At 40.5% G+C, this 18517-nt stretch overlaps 2 protein-coding genes across 5 annotated transcripts in view; one reads left to right on the forward strand and one right to left on the reverse strand.

The window, feature by feature from the left end:
- The window catches only part of LOC124039606 (melanoma receptor tyrosine-protein kinase-like), a 50447-nt gene extending 48058 nt beyond the window's left edge, over positions 1-2389 (forward strand). Inside the window, 3 exon segments of the mRNA XM_046355755.1 lie at positions 53-205; positions 308-443; positions 573-2389. Of these exon segments, the coding sequence (XP_046211711.1) occupies positions 53-205; positions 308-443; positions 573-907 (624 nt within the window). The 3' untranslated portion in view covers positions 908-2389.
- A 3238-nt stretch (positions 2390-5627) lies between these two features.
- Positions 5628-18413, reverse strand: LOC124039607 (regulator of MON1-CCZ1 complex-like). 4 transcript variants are annotated; one of them, XM_046355756.1, is made up of 20 exons: positions 18187-18411; positions 14273-14349; positions 14103-14187; positions 13934-13990; positions 13710-13796; positions 12729-12869; positions 12371-12474; positions 12157-12246; positions 11269-11374; positions 10578-10686; positions 10216-10260; positions 10027-10080; positions 9226-9354; positions 8977-9083; positions 8443-8562; positions 8262-8339; positions 7775-7919; positions 7211-7257; positions 6606-6831; positions 5628-5807 (listed from the first exon to the last, which is right to left on the reverse strand). In XM_046355756.1, exons 1-20 carry the CDS (start codon positions 18283-18285, stop codon positions 5728-5730), a joined length of 1986 nt encoding a protein of 661 aa, XP_046211712.1. In that variant the 5' UTR covers positions 18286-18411; the 3' UTR covers positions 5628-5727. The 4 variants fall into 4 exon arrangements, with proteins under 4 accessions (XP_046211712.1, XP_046211713.1, XP_046211714.1 ...); XM_046355757.1 differs by having other exon boundaries at positions 7211-7279; positions 7815-7919; positions 18187-18408; XM_046355758.1 differs by lacking the exon at positions 5628-5807 and having other exon boundaries at positions 6667-6831; positions 7211-7279; positions 18187-18413.
- Positions 18414-18517: the final 104 nt, after the last annotated feature.

Raw genomic sequence — 18517 nt, forward strand, 5'->3', positions numbered from 1 at the left:
AAGAATAAAACACCAAGCTTTTAATCTAATTTACTCTAAATGTACATTTCAGGGGGATGATCGCATGTACCTGCCCAGTCCCACGGAACCTATGTTCTACCGTAGCCTGATCAGTACATCAGAGAACATGGAGGATGCTGAGGAGTATCTTCACCCCTATAAGGATCTCTCCACCAGACAGACCACCCAGCACCACAACTCTAGGGTAAGCGCACGTGCACACACACACACACACGCACACGAACGCACAAACAAACATATGCACACACACATCTGATGTTTGACGTCTCAAATCGTCTCAACACAGAATGGCCATCCAATGAGAGAGAACAGCGTGATCCTTCGCTACATCACAGATCCCACCCACGGTGGTTCTCTAGAGGAGGACATCACAGACCCCAACCACGGTGGTTCTCTAGAGAAAGATTTCCCAGCTCTTCCAGGTACAGTACAAACGTTATCTATGATGAGTTATTCAATTAACGTTCAACACATATGCATTGAGGGCGTAACACTTCACCATCTCTGCTCTGTAATGTAAGCCTGGGTATTTACTTTTACCTGTATTCTAGAATACCTTAACCAGAACGGGAACACCAGGCTCTCTGACGTCTTCAACCCCAGCTATGAGGGCCCCACTGAGCCAGCCTGGGCTAGTAGGCCCTCCTCTGGGTACGACCCTGACGTCAAGTTCTTCAACTTCCTGCCGTGCGTGCTGGAGATCCCTGAGTACCACAACATGGCCCGCAGTACCCTCCCTCGCTCCGTCGGCGAGCGCATGGACAACCCAGACTACCAGGAGGACTTCCTGCCTCAGGCCACACCCACCAGAAGTCACTTCCTGCCTGCAGTAGAGAACCTGGAGTACCTCGGGTTGAGCGCTGCTGTACACGCCCCTGTACGCTAGGGGTTTCCTCCCACAGAACACAGGGACAGTGAGGGACTATGGGACCTAAAGGAACTTGGATGGAGACAGATGTGGGACATCAGGGAAGGGTTTGGAGAGATTACAGTAGGGTGGTTGTCCCTTTATTTATGGAGTGAATAGGCTTTTTGTGTCGTCCTTGGATGTAAGTCAGCTGAAACCAAGATGGCGTCTGTCATGAATTGATGCTCCTGGGAAATGTGTACTCTATTTCAAATCCATGAGGCATCCACAGGTGAGTTTGGGTGACTTTCCAATCAGAAGAATGAGCCAAAGCCTTGACAATACAATTATGTCACGCAAGTAATTTATTTGTACACTGTTGTTTGATCAGTTCGGGTCGAGTGTGTGAAACAGTTGTTTTTTTATTTGTCTTGCCATGAAATGTGAATGTGGAGTGAACTGAGTACACACTGAGATACTGACCATTAAGGTCAGTGGTGGACCTTATGCTTACATTGTATTGTGGACAGTTTATTAGAGCTTTTTACTGTTGTACACACTTGAAGACCAAGAAATGATTTTGGGTACCGAGAGCTACTGGTAACTAAGAGGGTAAATTCAAAGTATTTTCAAAAAACGACACACAAATGTACAGATTGTGTTAGGCGTGCATTGATCTACACAAAAACGGTAAATAATGGCGACCATATTCGGGTCTCACTCTTTATCTTAGAAAGAAAACTGGTTTGTGAGTCTTAACTCTTGCTAGTATTAATAATTGCAATAAGGATGGAAAACTGGAAGAGCACAAATAGACACTATAAAAGAACTCTATGGGTGGAGAACGATTAAATGAAGGTGTGGCGGTGTGAATTAATGCCACCACCTCAAACCCCTCCCCCATTCATGGTTTCCTAGCGTGTAAAGATGGTGGAATTAATTAGAGAATATATTTTTTTTTTACTAAGTCTGGCTTTCAACTTACTCTTGAAAGTTGTAATAGTAGATGCACAAGGTGAAATTTCAAAATTGGGTAGTAAAGCCTCAGTTTTCCTCTTGTCAGTCATTGCATACCTTGCGAGCTATTTATAACTAAAGTCAAATGTCCAGATCAACTAGACCGTGTCAGCTGAAGTTTTTTAGCTCGGTTTTTTTGTCTAAGAAAAAGCATGATCTGGCGTATATTCTGAAAAAAACATGTTTTAGTGTAGAGGTGCAGACTAAGGACGAATAAACTGTAAGCTATAAAAATTGAGTTTATATATGAACTCCCAGTAACTTATTGGGTAAAACAACAGGGTCACCCTGAAGAAGGCAGAGTGATGCCGAAACGTTGGTGGTTTACCCAATAAATTACTGGGAGTTTATATATAGAGTGTGCAATTCTTTATTTTTATAGCTAGGTTTTTTTAGCTCATAGATTTTGTTGTCATGTTTGAGTCACTCAAATCACATGAATATACATTAGGCATGACAAAATGTGTAGAATTGCAGGAAATAAACTTTAAACCTTACATTTTATTTCAGCCAACAAGAGGGGAGTGAGCAGTTTCTCATGAACAGTGCTTGTGCCCATAGAAATAGACATGTTGTGCACGCAGGGGGGATGCAGACGTTCCCCAATGCTGGAAGGGGGGCCTGAGTGAAAAAGTTTGGGAACCCCTGGTCAAGCAAACCTACTGGTTCTTTCAGATAGAAATAACAGCATTAGCCATGCATTATTGTTTACAACTTGATAAGAGCTAGGTAAATGAGTGATCCGTTTGGATAAGGGAATTGTAAATTACACTTGTTTTAGATTAACACTACATGATAAAAGGTATGTGGACACCTGCTCGTCGAACATCTAATTCCAAAATCATGGGTATTAATATATTGCTGCGGGGACTTGCTTCCATTCAGCCACGAGCATTAGTGAGATCGGGCACTGATGTTGGGCGAGTAGACCCGGCTCGCAGTCAGCCCAAAGGTGATAGATGGGGTTTAGGTCAGGCCAGTCAAGTTCTTCCACACTAATCTCGACAATAGATTTCTGTATGGACTTCACTTTGTGCACATGGGCATTGTCATGCTGAAATAGGAAAGGGCCTTGCCCAAACTGTTGCCACAAAGTTGGAAGCACAGAATCATCTAGAATGTATGCTGTAGCGTTAAGATTTCCCTTCACTGGAACTAAGGGGCCTAGCCCGAACCATGAAAAACAGCCCAGACCATTATTCTTCCTCCACCAAACTTTACAGTTGGCACTATGCATTAGGGCAGGTAGTGTTATACCAGGATCCGCCAAACCCAGATTCGTCCGTCGGACTGCCAGATGGTGAAGCGTGATTCATCACTCCTGAACACGTTTCCATTGCTCCAGAGTCCAATGGCGGTGAGCTTTACACCACTCCAGCGGATGGTTGGCATTGTGCATGGTGATCTTAGGTTTGTGTGCGGGTACTCGGCCATGGAAACCAATTTTATAAAGCTCCCGACAAACAGTTATGGTGCTGACGTTGCTTCCAGAGGCAGTTTGGAACTTGGTAGTGAGTGTTGCAACTGAGGACCAATGATTTTTACGCGCTTCATCACTCGGTGGTCCGTTCTGTGAGCTTGTGTGGCTTACCACTCCCGGGCTGAGCCGTTGTTGCTCCTAGACATTTCCACTTCACAATAACAGCACTTACAGTTGACCGGGGCAGCTCCGCATGGCAGAAATTTGACGGACTTACTTGTTGGAAAGATGGCATCCTATGACGGTGGCATGTTGAAAGTCACTAAGCTCTTCGGTAAGGCCATTCCACTGCCAAAGTTTGTCTATGGAGATTGCAGGGCTATGTGCTCAATTTTATACACCTGGCAGCAACGGGTGTGGCTGAAATAGCCGAATCCACTCATTTGAAGTGGTGTCCACATACTTTTGTATATATAGTGTAGATAAACATTTAGAGATTTGAGGATAGGAGCGTGAACAGTGTCACGTGGACTGTTAGCTCTTGTTAACAGCAGATACGTCAGATTATTTGTGAAATTTCTACTTGTCTAACAAAACATTTTTTTACAATGGAGATTGTTTTAACAACCTGGATTTGTCTCTATCCTCGAGTTGAACATCCACATGTGAATTAATTTATGAGTGTACAGTACCAATTCAGATGTATTTCCCCAGAAATCAGCAGTCTTAAGCAATGTTAGGAAGAAGTTAGCTACATGTACATAAATGAACATTCCCTGGAAAGCCCCACATTGTGACTCCATTCCTTTTGTTAATCCTAGAATTCTGATATTTTTTATGCCACTAATTCGTCTTTTGGCCAATCACATCAGATCTTTTCAAATATCTTTTTCAGGCCTCCCGGGTGGCGCAGTGGTCTAAGGCATTGCATCACAGTGCTAGCTGTGCCACTAGAGATTCTGGGTTTGAGTCCAGGCTCTGTCGCAGCCAGCCGCAACCGCAAGACCCATTGGGCGGAGCACAATTGGCCCAGGGTCGTCTGGGTTAGGGGAGGGTTTGGCCGGCAGGGATGTCATCGTCCCATCGCGCACTAGAAACTCCTGTGGCAGGCCGGGCGCAGTCCACGCTGATGCAGTTGCTAGGTGTACGGTGTTTCCTCCGCCACATTGGTGCGGCTGGCTTCCGGGTTATGTGGACATTGTGTCAAGAAGCAGTGCGGCTTGGTTGGGTTGTGTTTTGGAGGACACACGGCTCTCGAACTTCCCCTCTCCCGAGTCCGTATGGGAGTTGCAGCAATGAGACACGACTGTAACTACCATTTGGATACCACGAAATTGGGGAAAAAATGCGTTTAAAAAAAGAGAAAATACAACTAAAGGATATTTTTCAGAGCTGATTTGATTGGTTAAAAGATATTTATCAGAATTGAGTTGCCTGTGTAAACGCAGCCTTAGTTGCTACATCAATTTTGTTTTACTGAAATTAATGACATTGATTCTTGAAGAATATAACTTATAAATGCCTCATGAGTTGAACTAAACTGTCGTACCACATCAGAACCCCAAATAAGCTTTTTACGCCAATGTTTATAAGCGGTATACATGTAAACAAACACTGTATAGCCTCAAAACATGGTTGAAACTATACTTTTAAATATCATGGATGGTCAGTCCTTGTATCCATTGCTCTGTCTATGAGTGTGGTTACATTTCTCCAGGCCCATCTCTCAGCTTTTTTCTAGCCGATAACAGAGGCGGCTCAAGCACTGTTTTTATGATTGTCTATGTTATTACAGAGGGGTTAGAAGTCAGTAATGCAAGTAGAAAATTGTTGGTAATTCAACTCAATTTAAGCAGTTGGTAATTGTGAGACAACTGCACGCTCTCTGAGCCAACAGTGTTTGACACGTTACCATGACGTTCTTCCTGTGTTTGTATACTGTATCTACTAGTATTTGGTGTTTAGGAAATCAATTTTAATTGTGCACTTCACACATACAAAAGTACAACATTCCACTGTAATGCTATGTCCTAGACGCTACAATGCTTAAAATAAAGGAATTACATTTTAATTTCCTAAAAAGTCAAAGCTACGTATAATCAAATTATTTCAGGTTTTCCGTCGGCAATATTTCAAACCATAAGCCAGGTTTGTGTTCATTAGGCAGAAGGACTACCTTGACTTGTCCAATAAGAAATGCTCCTTTTCATTTACCGTTGCAAAACGTTTTCTATCGAATGCCCTAATGAGCATGACCCAGGGTTAGTCAGAAGGACGTCTTGTCAAGTGGACTAATGCACAAGCATGACATGTCATACACCATTGATTGTTAGAATATGTACAAATGATTTTATTAGCATGATTTGAACAATTATTTACAATAAGTTAATGGACTGTGGGATAAGATAAAATATGTCTCGACTCAAACTGTTACTTGCTTCATGAGTGCCTGCTCCCCGAAAACTTGCTTGAAGTATACCACATGCTCCTCACAGTGCTCACCTATTGGCCAATCAAAACAGAGTATTAGGGCAAAGGTCAGTCAATACATGCCAGTGCAGCTAGGTGGAGACTAATTCATTTATTAGCTATTCATGTATTAATTAGTCATTTATTCCCAGGTTTATTTATTACCCCACTGCAAACATGTCGATTGTGTTTTTACCATTAATACCCATTGTGTCCTTATTAATTTATACATTTCTTAAAATTGTATACAGTATTTAGACAGGTATATGCTACGCTGCTTGTCATCCTCTTGGATTGCAGTTCACGTTGATAATGTGGGTCTCTATTAAACCTGAAACCTATAGGATAAAGGTTCACAATCACTGCTACTCGCCCACTGTATGGAATTTTATGCTTGGGAACAATCATAGATGCATCCACATGAATAGAAAAGCAACAGTTTCAGCACATGCCTGTTGTTCCTGGCTTAGCAGAGTTATTATTTGGGTCAAGGCAATCTAATATAAATCACACAGAGGGAGGGCACTCATTCATTATTGAACACAACGGCATTACCAACATTTCTACCACAGAATAGAGTCCATGTGAGAATTATTTCTACGGTCATTACAAAGGATTTAGTCAGACCAGAGCCATAAAAATACATAGTCTGGCGTCACACCTAGACAATTTATTCAACCTATTGGTGTGTATAAGTCAAGCCATCTGGCTAAAGACAATGTGGTTCTAGATGAAGTGTTCTGCTATGTGGGCCATGGAGAAAAGTAGTGCACTACATAGGGAATAGGGGGCCAATTGAGCTGCAGACCTAGTGTAGTGGTGTCACATCACCTGGGTTGAAGCTGGGGTTGCCTCTCAGACGCAGGTTCCTCTGCTCGAAGAACCGGAAGATGGTGTAGAAGAGCATCTGGTCGGCCGTCTGGCATGCCGCGTCTAGGAACTTGCGGGCGGAGATGTTGTCGTGGCCACCCACGCTGCGGATGAAGCGCAGCGCACCCATCACCTGCTGTCTGGACAGGAGCACCTCCACGATCTCATCATTGGCTGTGGACAGTCTCTGTTACACACACACACATAGATGTATGATGTTATAGATCAGCATGTTACACACACATACTGTAGATCAGAACGTCACATGGGAAACCATCACTGTGCTGACTCAAACAAAACAAACTAGATGTATTGTTATAACTCAGCCATGAATGGAGTTTGTTCACTTCAAGGTTCATTATTTGCTATAATTAGCTGGACCAATACAACTAATGGAACTTTAAAATGGAAAAACATTAAACTCTCCAAAGGACTTTGGATGTCCTGTGTGATATTCGATAGCTGTTTAAACAGTGTGTGTTTGTTTTTTGAGGGAGTGTGTGTGTTTGAATGTGTGAGTGTGTGTGTGTGTGTGTGTGTTTGAGGGTGTGCATAAGGGATCTTACCTTCAACATATCCAGGGAAAGCTGGTGTGCAGGGGGGTATGTGCTTTCTAGAGACAGCAGCAAACAGGCCTTAGAGAGAATGATGATGCACATGGTAATTCCATGACCAATCAAAATAAAGATCTTACTGTATAACTTTTTTGAGGTCAGCTCAAACAATGAAACGAGAGAGAGAGAGAGAGAGAGTAAATAATCAACCACTATTAGAGCAACATCATGCCTTTTATCCTTCAAACAAAGTTATCCGGTGAGAAATGGGATCACAGGAGGAGTAGATAGGGGAAGAGTTTCCCACGCATTATATTGGGTAAAATACCATGTAAGAATTGTGAAAGACCTGGGTCAAACACATACGTCAAAGGGCTTTACTATTGTCTCCAATGTACCAGGAAAACCATATGAACTGTAGCTCAAGCTTTTATTTGAAGTATTTGAAATGTATTTGACCCAGGTCTATTCTGAAGCATTGCGTCTTCAGTGAACAGCTTGCTAGACCTTTGTCCCAAACGTTGTATTACTCCACTGAATACCCAAAAGATATTGATGACTATAGGACCAAACTACCATGAAATAGTTGAGCTGTATGTAGTAACTGCTGAATCACCAGTGGCTTGGAGTCGTTGAGGACGTGGTACTGGAGGAACTGATGGAGCATGTAAAAGAGGTTGTGCTGAACCAACATCTTAATGACCAGCTCATACAGGTAATGCTGGGGGGGAAACAGAGAATGGTTATTAAATTGTTGCATCTTGAGGTCCTAGAGTGTGCAGCTCTCTTTTTCTTTTTGAAGTGTTCTACTCAGCTAGCCAGTACCTCGCCTAAACAGGTGTGCATTCCTTTCGCCTCCGGAAACAGAGAGTGCACCTTAATATTTCAATATTATCTCCAGGGCAATATGGACCAATAAATATGTAGGATCTACAGGAACATAAAGTATACTAATGTAGCACTGGCAACATGTTACAACATGAAACGGTGGCATCTCGCCATAACTCATAAGAGAATATAATAGGTTCTGATAAAGCCACAAAGGCTCCGTTTCTGCAAGTACCTGCACGGTGATCTGGACCTGGTTGAGTGAGCGAATGTACTCCATCAGCACAGCAATTCTAAACTTGTGAGACGTGTCCTGTTGGAGGGGTGAAACAATATAATGTTCAGTCATCTTACAGGTAATTGAGATTATTATTATTATAAGGCAGCCATTGAAATATGTGCTTTGCCGCAGTCACCTTTTTCTCAGAGAAGGAGGACAGGACGTGGGTGTACATGTCTGACTGGTCGATTACCGCCTGCTTCCGGACGGGCCTCTCCCGAGCAGCGCTGCCTCGGCTGGGACCAGACTCCGTAGCCTGGAAGAGATCAACAGGAAAGAACAAAAGTCATGTCACTGAAACAGACCGTGTGTGAGCTACCGATCCGCCGTAACACGGATGAGAAAACTCTAATCTGTTCAGCTGATTATAACATCTACATCCTTTGTGTTATTCAAATTACGAGATCAACATTGTTAAGACATATCCAATAGTGAGATATCACTACTCTTCTAAATATATTTTCACTACGTCCCTTGATTTTCAAATGACTTAAGTGAACTAACACAATTAGCTTTTCTGTGCATTTATAATAATGTAAGTAATTTCATTGAAGTACATCCATTTATCCACATGCAAACACACTCTGATCATGCCTTACTAACAGTCAAGACAGCTGTGCTAGAAACAGTGTGACTTTCATTATGCAGTGTTTTCACAGACTGTACTCACCACAGTGTAGGTCTGCTCTGCCTCCAAGTACTCTTTGTAAACTTGGTTGAGTTTGTCGAACACTGTGGCCACCACTGGTAAGCCCCCCTTATCTCCCCCGTTGAGCACTGAAACACAGTGCGTGAACACTATCTACGGGCACTATGGTTTAGGGGTTCTCTAATCATGAACAAACTCGACTTCTTGTTTTATTAGTGTGCTTGCTTCAGAAACGAACAGTCTCCCCTATGTTTCACGAGGCAGTCTTACTTTGTGCACACACGGACAAGATTACCATCTTGCAGTCTCGTCTACGCAGGAGGAAGTCCATCAGCTTGCCCTTGTCCTGCAGGAGGTTGACGGTTGGCGGCAGCTTCACCTGCAGATACCACAGATACCCTGAAGCAAAAGGGGAACACACAGCACAGGTCAGACAAGCAGGAGAGAACCTGAGCCCCACCCGGAAACAACCAACTGTAGATCTGAGAAGTTTGAATAGGCGCAAGCAATATGGCAACCATTCTACATAGTCTACCAGAGAACGAGGTGGCTCTCCTACCACAGTAGATACTGTATACCTATCTGTTCCTATCAGATCTACAGTGAATAGGGGTTAAGGACAAGTGGTGGTTTCTTTTTTATTTAGTATTTTACTCCATTTTTCTCCCCAATTTTGTGATATCCAATTGCAATCCAATTACGATCTTGTCTCATCGTTGCAACTCCCCAAAGGGCTCGGGAGAGGTGAAGGTTGAGTCATGCGTCCTCTAAAACATGACCCGCCAAACCTTCGCTCCTTAAAACCCGCTGCTTAACCCGGAAGCTAGCTGCACCAATGTGTCATAGAAAACACCGTTCAACTGACTATCGCAGTCAGCCTGCAGGCGCCCGGCCAGCCACAAGGAGTCGCTAGGGCGCGATGAGCCAAGTAAAGCCCCCCCGGCCAAACCCTCAATCCCGCTGCGCCACTGGGGAGGCCTACAAGTGGTTGTTCCTGGTTCAAATTAACCCAGACAGTTTGCCAGGACATAGTCGTCTATGGTTAGATGTGTGGATGTTCTTCTCACTCACCTTCGCTTGCACTGATGATGATATCGGGTTGAAAGACGCTCCAAGATGAGGAGTCTGAAGGTCAAGGTAAGCATAGTAATACCACCACCTACCATCTCCATGCTAGCCGTCCCAATTATCATTGATACCATTCCATTGACACAAGTGTCGCCGTAGCTCATCTAGCTACTAGCGTTTCATAAAGGATACAGAGCTCACAGGGCACAGGAGGCTGGGTGGGTACAGCAGCAAGACCTATGGAGACAGGGAGACGTGAAGTTTGTTTCTGTCATGGGTTTAAGAGACATGGGATGGAACATAAGGGAGCACAAGGAGAGGAAAAAAACTGATTTCAAAAGTGACAGATGTGAGTGAAGTTCTGAAAGTTCTGTAATGTCTCACACAGTATGACACATGGGGGCAGAAAAAATAAAATAACAGACAGAGAGAGACAACTGGAGGGACAGGCAGACAACACAGGCACAGAGACAAATATAAACTCAGCCAGTCAGACAGACAGTCGGTAAGGACCGGCATGGCCACATACAGTAGTCAATCCATGTAGCCTATACCTGTTAGGGGAATCCTGTAGGGGTGGATGGAGCGACCAGGCAACACAGGCTGATGGACGTTAAGGGCACAGTCAGGCTCCCGCAGCTTGATGTCAAATATGATGGAGGTCTGAAACAGAAGACATTATCTACATCATTCAGGACTGTGGTCCTTCTGTAGCTCAGTTGGTAGAGCATGGCATAGTGGGTTCAGATCCCGGGACCACCCATGTAGAATGTATGCACACATGACTGTAAGTCGCTTTGGATAAAAGCGTCTGCTAAATGGCATATATTATTATTATTATTATTATTATATTATTATTATTATTATTATTATTATATTATTATTATTATTATTATAGGACTGAACGTGTTTGGACATTGGATATGGAACAACATGATAGTAGTCTTTTTTTGTCTAACTTTGAGGCTGCCGCGAACTTGGGACTATAAGGTTCTTTCTGAATTTTTGTCAAAATTGAGTTATTGACGTACCGTAGCATTGTTCTGTTTAATGTTCTCTACCTATACAGTAGTCTAAATACCCCAATTCATGTGGTTAAATTCAAAAGAATACAAGATTAAAACTGCTGACACCATTCAAACCAATGAGGGTTAAGATCTTTAAAACCAATTATCTCAAAATCATCTTTTTGCAGATAGAATCTTATAGTCCCGAGCTCTCAATTTCTTGCCAAAAGGAACTCACCTGAGAGCTCTGATGATGCACAACAACCAGGTTATCCACCACGTTGAGGGCAAACTTCCCTGTGGTGTTGAGTTTCAACACGTTGGTCTTCTTACAGGATCCCTCCCTGGGAACAACATGCTGTTAGTCAGGACCAATGACTTATATAAACCCTAGATTTCTGATGCTATGTATTAACCATTGAGAAGCTTTGATGCCACCGGTCAGCCATATTGCCCAGGGGCGTCGTGTTGAAGCCACCGTGACTCCATCTTGGCACTCCCCCGCCATTGTAAACAATATTTTTGAAGCTATAGAAATGTATTTATTGTCTACATTTGTTTTTAACACGTTTATTATATTACAGACACCTTGATGCATACTTTAAAATTAGATTGTGAGCTAAACATACAAAAAAATGAAAAAATATCTAAAAAACATTTTCCTCAATGTTTTGGGGGGGTCCTTCAAAAATGTAATTGAAATACTGTAGAATTCTATTAATTCCAATGGAGGACAGCTCCTACTCCCCATTAAGTTGCGAATGTAGACATTAATAAATGCATTTCTATAGCTTCCAAAATATTGTTTACAGTGGTGAGGGAGTGCCAAAATGGAGTCACGGTGGCTTCAACACAGCGCCCCCTATCAGTAATCTAGTGTATATATAAACCATTGGTCAGGACAGTGACTGACATAATATGTCACTTTATCCCTTCAGGTATTCCCTATTCATAAATAACACCATACATATTTAATTTCAAGGTGGTTGAATTAATGTCTCTAGCAACTCTGCATATTAGGGTAATATGGTTGCTGCATGACCTTGTTATTAAGTTAGTAGTATGAATTTCAGCATGTTTAGACCAATGCCTGTTAGGAATATGCTATATGAAATGTAAGATTTACCTGGGTAGCTGATAGAGGACCACCTCAGCACAGGGACTGTCAGTAGTTCTGGAGTGATGCTTCAGATACATTACATACAGCTGACCGTAACTACCATTAGAAACAAAGTGAACAATTCACTTAGCTTTTTATACTGCCAAAAGTTGTTTGAAAATGTTACTTGAATATCGAGCCAAACTATAACATTTCAATTCAAACACAGATGCAAACATACATGGTGGACACAGCAATGTCCCTCTCTGTCAGATTGAGCTTGGCTGGCTTGGGAACCACTGGAAGCTCGATCTCAAACTTGGGCATTTTAGACATGGTCCCACTCTGCAGGTACAACCAACAACGGGTAAGTTAACACCATCAACAACAAGATGACGACAGTGAGCTTGGACAATCATATTAATCAAATCAAATGAAACACTAACCTATCAAATGTTTGATGAATAGATTTTCAGCAACTTGCAGCTGCTAATGCTTTCTCAAACATAAACATGAGCTTTGGTGGAATATATTGTGTCTTACTGTATCCGGTTGTGGACATGTTTGAAACATTTATTATCTCAGTTGTGACCACTTACTTTGAAGGCAAACGGCTGCAGCACGTTGCCCTGGGCGGTGGTAGAGAGCAGGATGACTGCAGTCTCAGGACAGTACATGTACCAGTTCACATTGATGCTCTGACTCTTCAGCAGCTTCAGGTTGCGTTTGTCAGGAAGCACCTAAACACAGCGGGCATCTCATTGACATACACTTCATCATCTGTCTAATGTCGTAAAAACTGGCACAAGAAGACATTTTTCTAGAACGCATTTGGAGCCTAGTAGACATCCATATATACATGCTTTTCCCAGGTACAATTTGACCTTACACAGCGCTTACAGCACAGTAGGGCAAAATCTGCCAACTTCATAGCAGTCAGAGTTAAATTCAGACCTCTAGTGGTTGTAGTTTGAATTGAGATGACAGAGTCACATAAGCTTCATGTGACAATGTTTTAGTATAGAAAAGAACAATACAAGTTCAATTCAACCGATTGTGTTACAATAATCTAGGACACAGTGCATTCCTAAACCACAAAACAACTAGCTTATTACTCCCTTATCACAAGAAATAGAAGTCTTAAAATATACACTGAGCGTATCAAACATTAGGAACACCTGCTCTTTCCATGACATACATTGACCAGGTGAAAGCTATGATCCCTTACTTATGTCACTTATTAAATCCACTTCAATCAGTGTAGATGAAGGGGAGGAGAATTTTTAAGCCTTGAGACATGGATTGTGTGTGTGCCATTAAGAGAGTGAATGGGCAAGACAAAAGATTTAAGGCGAACCGGTTTAAGTGTGTCAAGAAATGCCACGCTGCTGGGTTTTTCACGCTCAACAGTTTCCTATGTGTATCAAGAATGATCCACCACCCAAAAGTCATCCAGCCAATGACAAAGGAGTCCATGCCCTGACAAATTGAGGCTGTTCTGAGGGCAAATGGGGTTAGGGGGGGGGGCAACTCAATATTAGAAAGGTGTTTCTAATGTGTTGTACACTCAGTGTAGTTACCTGGTAGACCTCAATTCCCTGGTCAGTGATGAAAACGATTTCATTCCAATTGGTCCAACAGAAGCCCAAAATACTGGCATTCTTCATCTGCCAATCATAACATTTGAATATCAAAACCACAACTATAGAAGATTTGACTCATGCTTAGTTGCACCTATGTAGAAATGACAGCTATTTTTAACTTGAAACATTTGACACTGGATATGCTGGATATGCTTGCATACCTTACATTCCTGGGAGCATTCCAAATGCGGATAATCCGGTATGAAGCTTATGAAATCCTAAAATAAAACAGAGGCTTTCGGTCAGGCCATCAGCATGGAAACACAATGTTGGGATAACTTAGAGGTAGGCTACCTTCATTGAGTCGGGAATGATTTACATAATGCTTACCACAGATTTTGGTGTTCTCTGGACAGCCAAAATCTTATTTCCGATCGAAAACTTAATGCACTTCACCTCTCCTTTGTCATCCATTCTGTGAAGAAAATACATACTTTCATGAGATCATCATCACTGATCTTACAATATTTATCATCACAAGTTATGAGCAATGTTGTTACCTGAAGGCAACTGAGTTTTTGTCATCTGGTCCTTTAACCACAACCCCAGTGGCACCCCCTGATCGTACTGCAAACACCTGAATGGGCAAACAGAGGAAGCTCAATATATGAAAGGATTTGGGCGGTAAATATTACATTTAGATAGGGTAGCAATAGAATGATGCATAAAATTGAGGGTTACTCCTTGTCTAGTCTGGTAAATGTATTGCCAGTGGAGAAACATGTGTTAATGTTGACTATATACTATAGCTAACCAATTTGTCTACCTCCTTTACTTACCAAGGTAAAGTTGGTTTTATATTCACACATTTGGACATTCAAGACATTCAACAGACATTCACCAAAAGCCATTTACAAATGTAAAAATCAATAACTAATTCACCTTGACACAGAATCATCAAACTAGATATGATTTATTCTATAAATGTCATGCATACTTTTACAAACTCTGTTTTGAATACAAATTCCAGTTTTGATTTGATAGAAATACATAAAAATCTATTTATTTAAAGATGTATAAATCAATAACTAATTCAACATCAAATTATGTATGATTTATTCTATACATGTTTTGAGTAAAAATTCCAGTTTTCACTTGATAGAAATACATAACATCTATAAAATGCCATGTAAAGCTATATAAATCAATAACGTTTTCACTCATTATGACATAATCATCAAACTAGGTATGATTTATTCTTTAAATGTCTAGTATACTTTTACAACCTTTGCTTTGAGTAGAAATTCCAGTTTTGATTTGATAGAAATAGATACCATCTCCAATATTGCATTTAAAGATGAAGAAATCAATAACTAATTCAGTGATTGTCGCAGAAAAAGTGAAAATATGCATTTATTTGCAATAACTTTAAAGAAATGTTCATTTCAAGTGCATGAAGTTAGACAATGTTTATATAAAGTTTTACAATGTTTACAATCTTAAATTGTATGCCCAATCAATTTTGCAGTTCCACATTTTAAAGTAGTTACAAGGCACAACAGTCATTTATTTATCATGTAACATGTAAGTCATTTAGCAGACGCTCTTATCCAGAGCGACTTCTAATTTAACAGCCAAGAGGCCCCTTCCAATCATTTTATATTTTGGCTTTGCTGAAGTTCGTCTTCGTCATCCCCAGACAAGCTGAATGGTACCATCTCCTGAGGTAATAGATTCAAATGTTCAACACTTACAGCCAAATGTTTAATATCACAGGTATTCCCAGAACACATTCTGGAAAGTCTATAGATACAGTGGTCAGTGGTCACTTTATTAGGTACAAACCCTTTTGCATTTGGAACAGCGTTAATTCATAACGGTTGATGAAACTGGGAAAGGAGACAGACTTTAAGTCCAGTTGGAGTTTATTACAGTCAGTACAAGTTTTGGAACTTTTCTAAGTTACAAAAGAACATCACAGACTGTGCTGTCATTTTGTACATTCTAAAGTTCAAACAAACAGTAACAGAATACCTGAATACTTCTCTGCATGCTTTAGTGTCTAGCAAGCCAAGACCACGGGACTTGGTGTATGTTGGAGCAGTTTTTTTCATGAATAGGGTGGTGAACCTAATAAAGTGGCAAATGAGTGTAGATATCACAGACAACTCCTTTTGAGCAGTGTCTGTCTGTTATACATTTAATCAATGGGTATGATGGTACATCTGATCCCCAAGGTCCTCATAGGCTCATTTGGATATATAGAGTTGGAGGTAAAGAAAAAATATAAAACTAGGACATTAAAACACTGGCAGAATTCCACATCCATTCACATCAAATATATATTTGTATGTATAAATACCCTTCTAAGGCCACTGTCTTTCTGGACATTTTAAAAGGTTTGCAAATAGTTATTTCTGCAAGGAATGTGAATTGAAAAGGATATGGTATTACCTATGTAGGTGACTTTGTTTCTCCACCGGTATAATGGCTATAATGTGTGGTAGTTGATCACCTTTCAACTGTTCTGCCTTATTATTATTTGACCATGCTGGTCATTTATGAACATTTGAACATCTTGGTCATGTTCTGTTATAATCTCTACCCGGCACAGCCAGAAGAGGACTGGCCACCCCACATAGCCCGGTTCCTCTCTAGGTTTCTTCCTAGGTTTTGGCCTTTCTAGGGAGTTTTTCCTAGCCACCGTGCTTTTACACCTGCATTGTTTGCTGTTTGGGGTTTTAGGCTGGGTTTCTGTACAGCACTTTGAGATATCAGCTGATGTACGAAGGGCTATATAAATAAATTTGATTTGATTTGATTTGATTTAGTTGATCACCTCTCTGCTGAATTATGTAGAGCTGATTTGGGCTAGTTGATATTGTTTTCGGTGAAAAAAATATTTTTCACGTAGGCTTTGTGCTAGCAGTTTAAGAGAGAAAGAGAGAAAATAGCATAGGGACAGCCTGTTTGAAGTCCTAGTTTTTAATGTTTAGTGCCAGTAGATTGCAGAAGGGTTTAGAGACAAATCATAATGTAAGAAGTGGACTGTACATTTAGCCCAAAAACAAAACATGTACAGTCCCCTTCTTATAATAGTGCTTTTTTCATTATCCACCTTCTGGTATCTTTCAATACCCATGCTAATACATATATTTTTTGTACCTTTATTTAACTAGGGAAGTCAGTTAGAACACATTTTTATTTTCAATGATGGCCCAGAACAACAGATTTGTACCTTGTCAGCTCGGAGATTTGAACTTGCAACCTTTCAGTTACTAGCCCAACACTCCAACCACTAGGCTACCCTGCCACCCACTACTGTTTAGAAGTTTGGGGTCACTTAGAAATGTCCTGTTAAATTAGAGACAAAAATAAATGACTCTTGTGCCTTGTAACTACTTTGAAATGTGGAACTGTTGCACAAAGAATGCAAACATTGATTTTACATACAATTTAAGATTGTAAACATTGAACAACTTTATGTAAATATTGTCTAACTTGATATAGAAGAAATTGAAAGTAACATTTCCTTAAAGCTAATGCAAATACATGCATATTTTCACTTTTTTTCTGCGACAATCACTGAATTAGTTATTGATTTATACCTCTTTAAATGGCATATTACAGATGTTCTGTTGTTCTATCAAATCAAAACTGTAATATTTACTCAAAACAAAGGCTGTAAAATTATGCTAGACATGTATTGAATAAATCATACATAGTTTGATGTTTCTGGGACAAACAGTGAATTAGCTATGGATTTATACCACTTTTAATGGCATTTTACAGAATGTACGTATTTCTATCAAATCAAAACTGGAATTTGTATTCAAAACAAAGGTTGTAAAAGTACACTAGACATTTCTAGAATAAATCATATATAGTTTTATGATTCTGTGACAAACGGTGAATTAGTTATTGATTTATACAGCTTAAATTGCATTTTAAAGATTGTATGTATTTCCATCAAATCCAAACTGGAACTTTTATTCAAAACAAAGGCTGTAAAAGTATACTAGACATTTATAGAAAACCATATATAGTTGTATGTTTCTGTGACAATCAATTAATTAGTTATTGATTTTAACCATTTTAAATAGCTTTTGATGAATGTCTGTTGAATGTGAATATAAAACCAACTTTACCGACCATATTAAATTAGTCATACTGTATGGCTACACCTTCTTTACGGTTGACAGCCATCCTCATCTAGTTAGCTATATGTTCTTGCTGAATGAAAGGAAATGTAAATGTCTTAAAAGTACAAATTCACGGATTATGTATTTAGCTAGCTATAAACGAGCTAACTAAAAGCATGTAGCTGTCTATATCAGTGTGGTATCAAGAGCATAATCCTGCTAGCTAGCTGGCGTTGGGACACAATACTGGGAGTGTGTACTGGTTGGATTAGTCATACGATGTGTCCCAAAACCACTGGCCAACTAACGTTAGCTAGCCTAGGCTACTGTACCTGTTTATTCGCTTCGTCGAAAAACACATTGTTGACGCTTGACGCATTTTCAAATTGCACGGGGTTTTCACAAAGTTCGAGGTAGTGTTCCTCACTCATTGTAAACTTTCAGTTATGCTATGATGTCTTGTAGTTGTCAAGTGTTTGTGCTGTATAACGATTTCAGAACTGATTTGTACGAAAGATAGGTTCGTCACTAGTCAGTCATAAACCCCGCCTATTTGATCTTAAAATGTGATATAAAAACGAACCTTAACCCACTGTTAATCTTGTACATAACCCTTAACATCAAACATCACCTTTTTTTTCATACATTTTTACATCGTAATTT

The sequence above is a fragment of the Oncorhynchus gorbuscha genome, linkage group LG07 (assembly GCF_021184085.1).
Source record: "Oncorhynchus gorbuscha isolate QuinsamMale2020 ecotype Even-year linkage group LG07, OgorEven_v1.0, whole genome shotgun sequence".
Taxonomy (NCBI): Eukaryota; Metazoa; Chordata; class Actinopteri; order Salmoniformes; family Salmonidae; genus Oncorhynchus; species Oncorhynchus gorbuscha.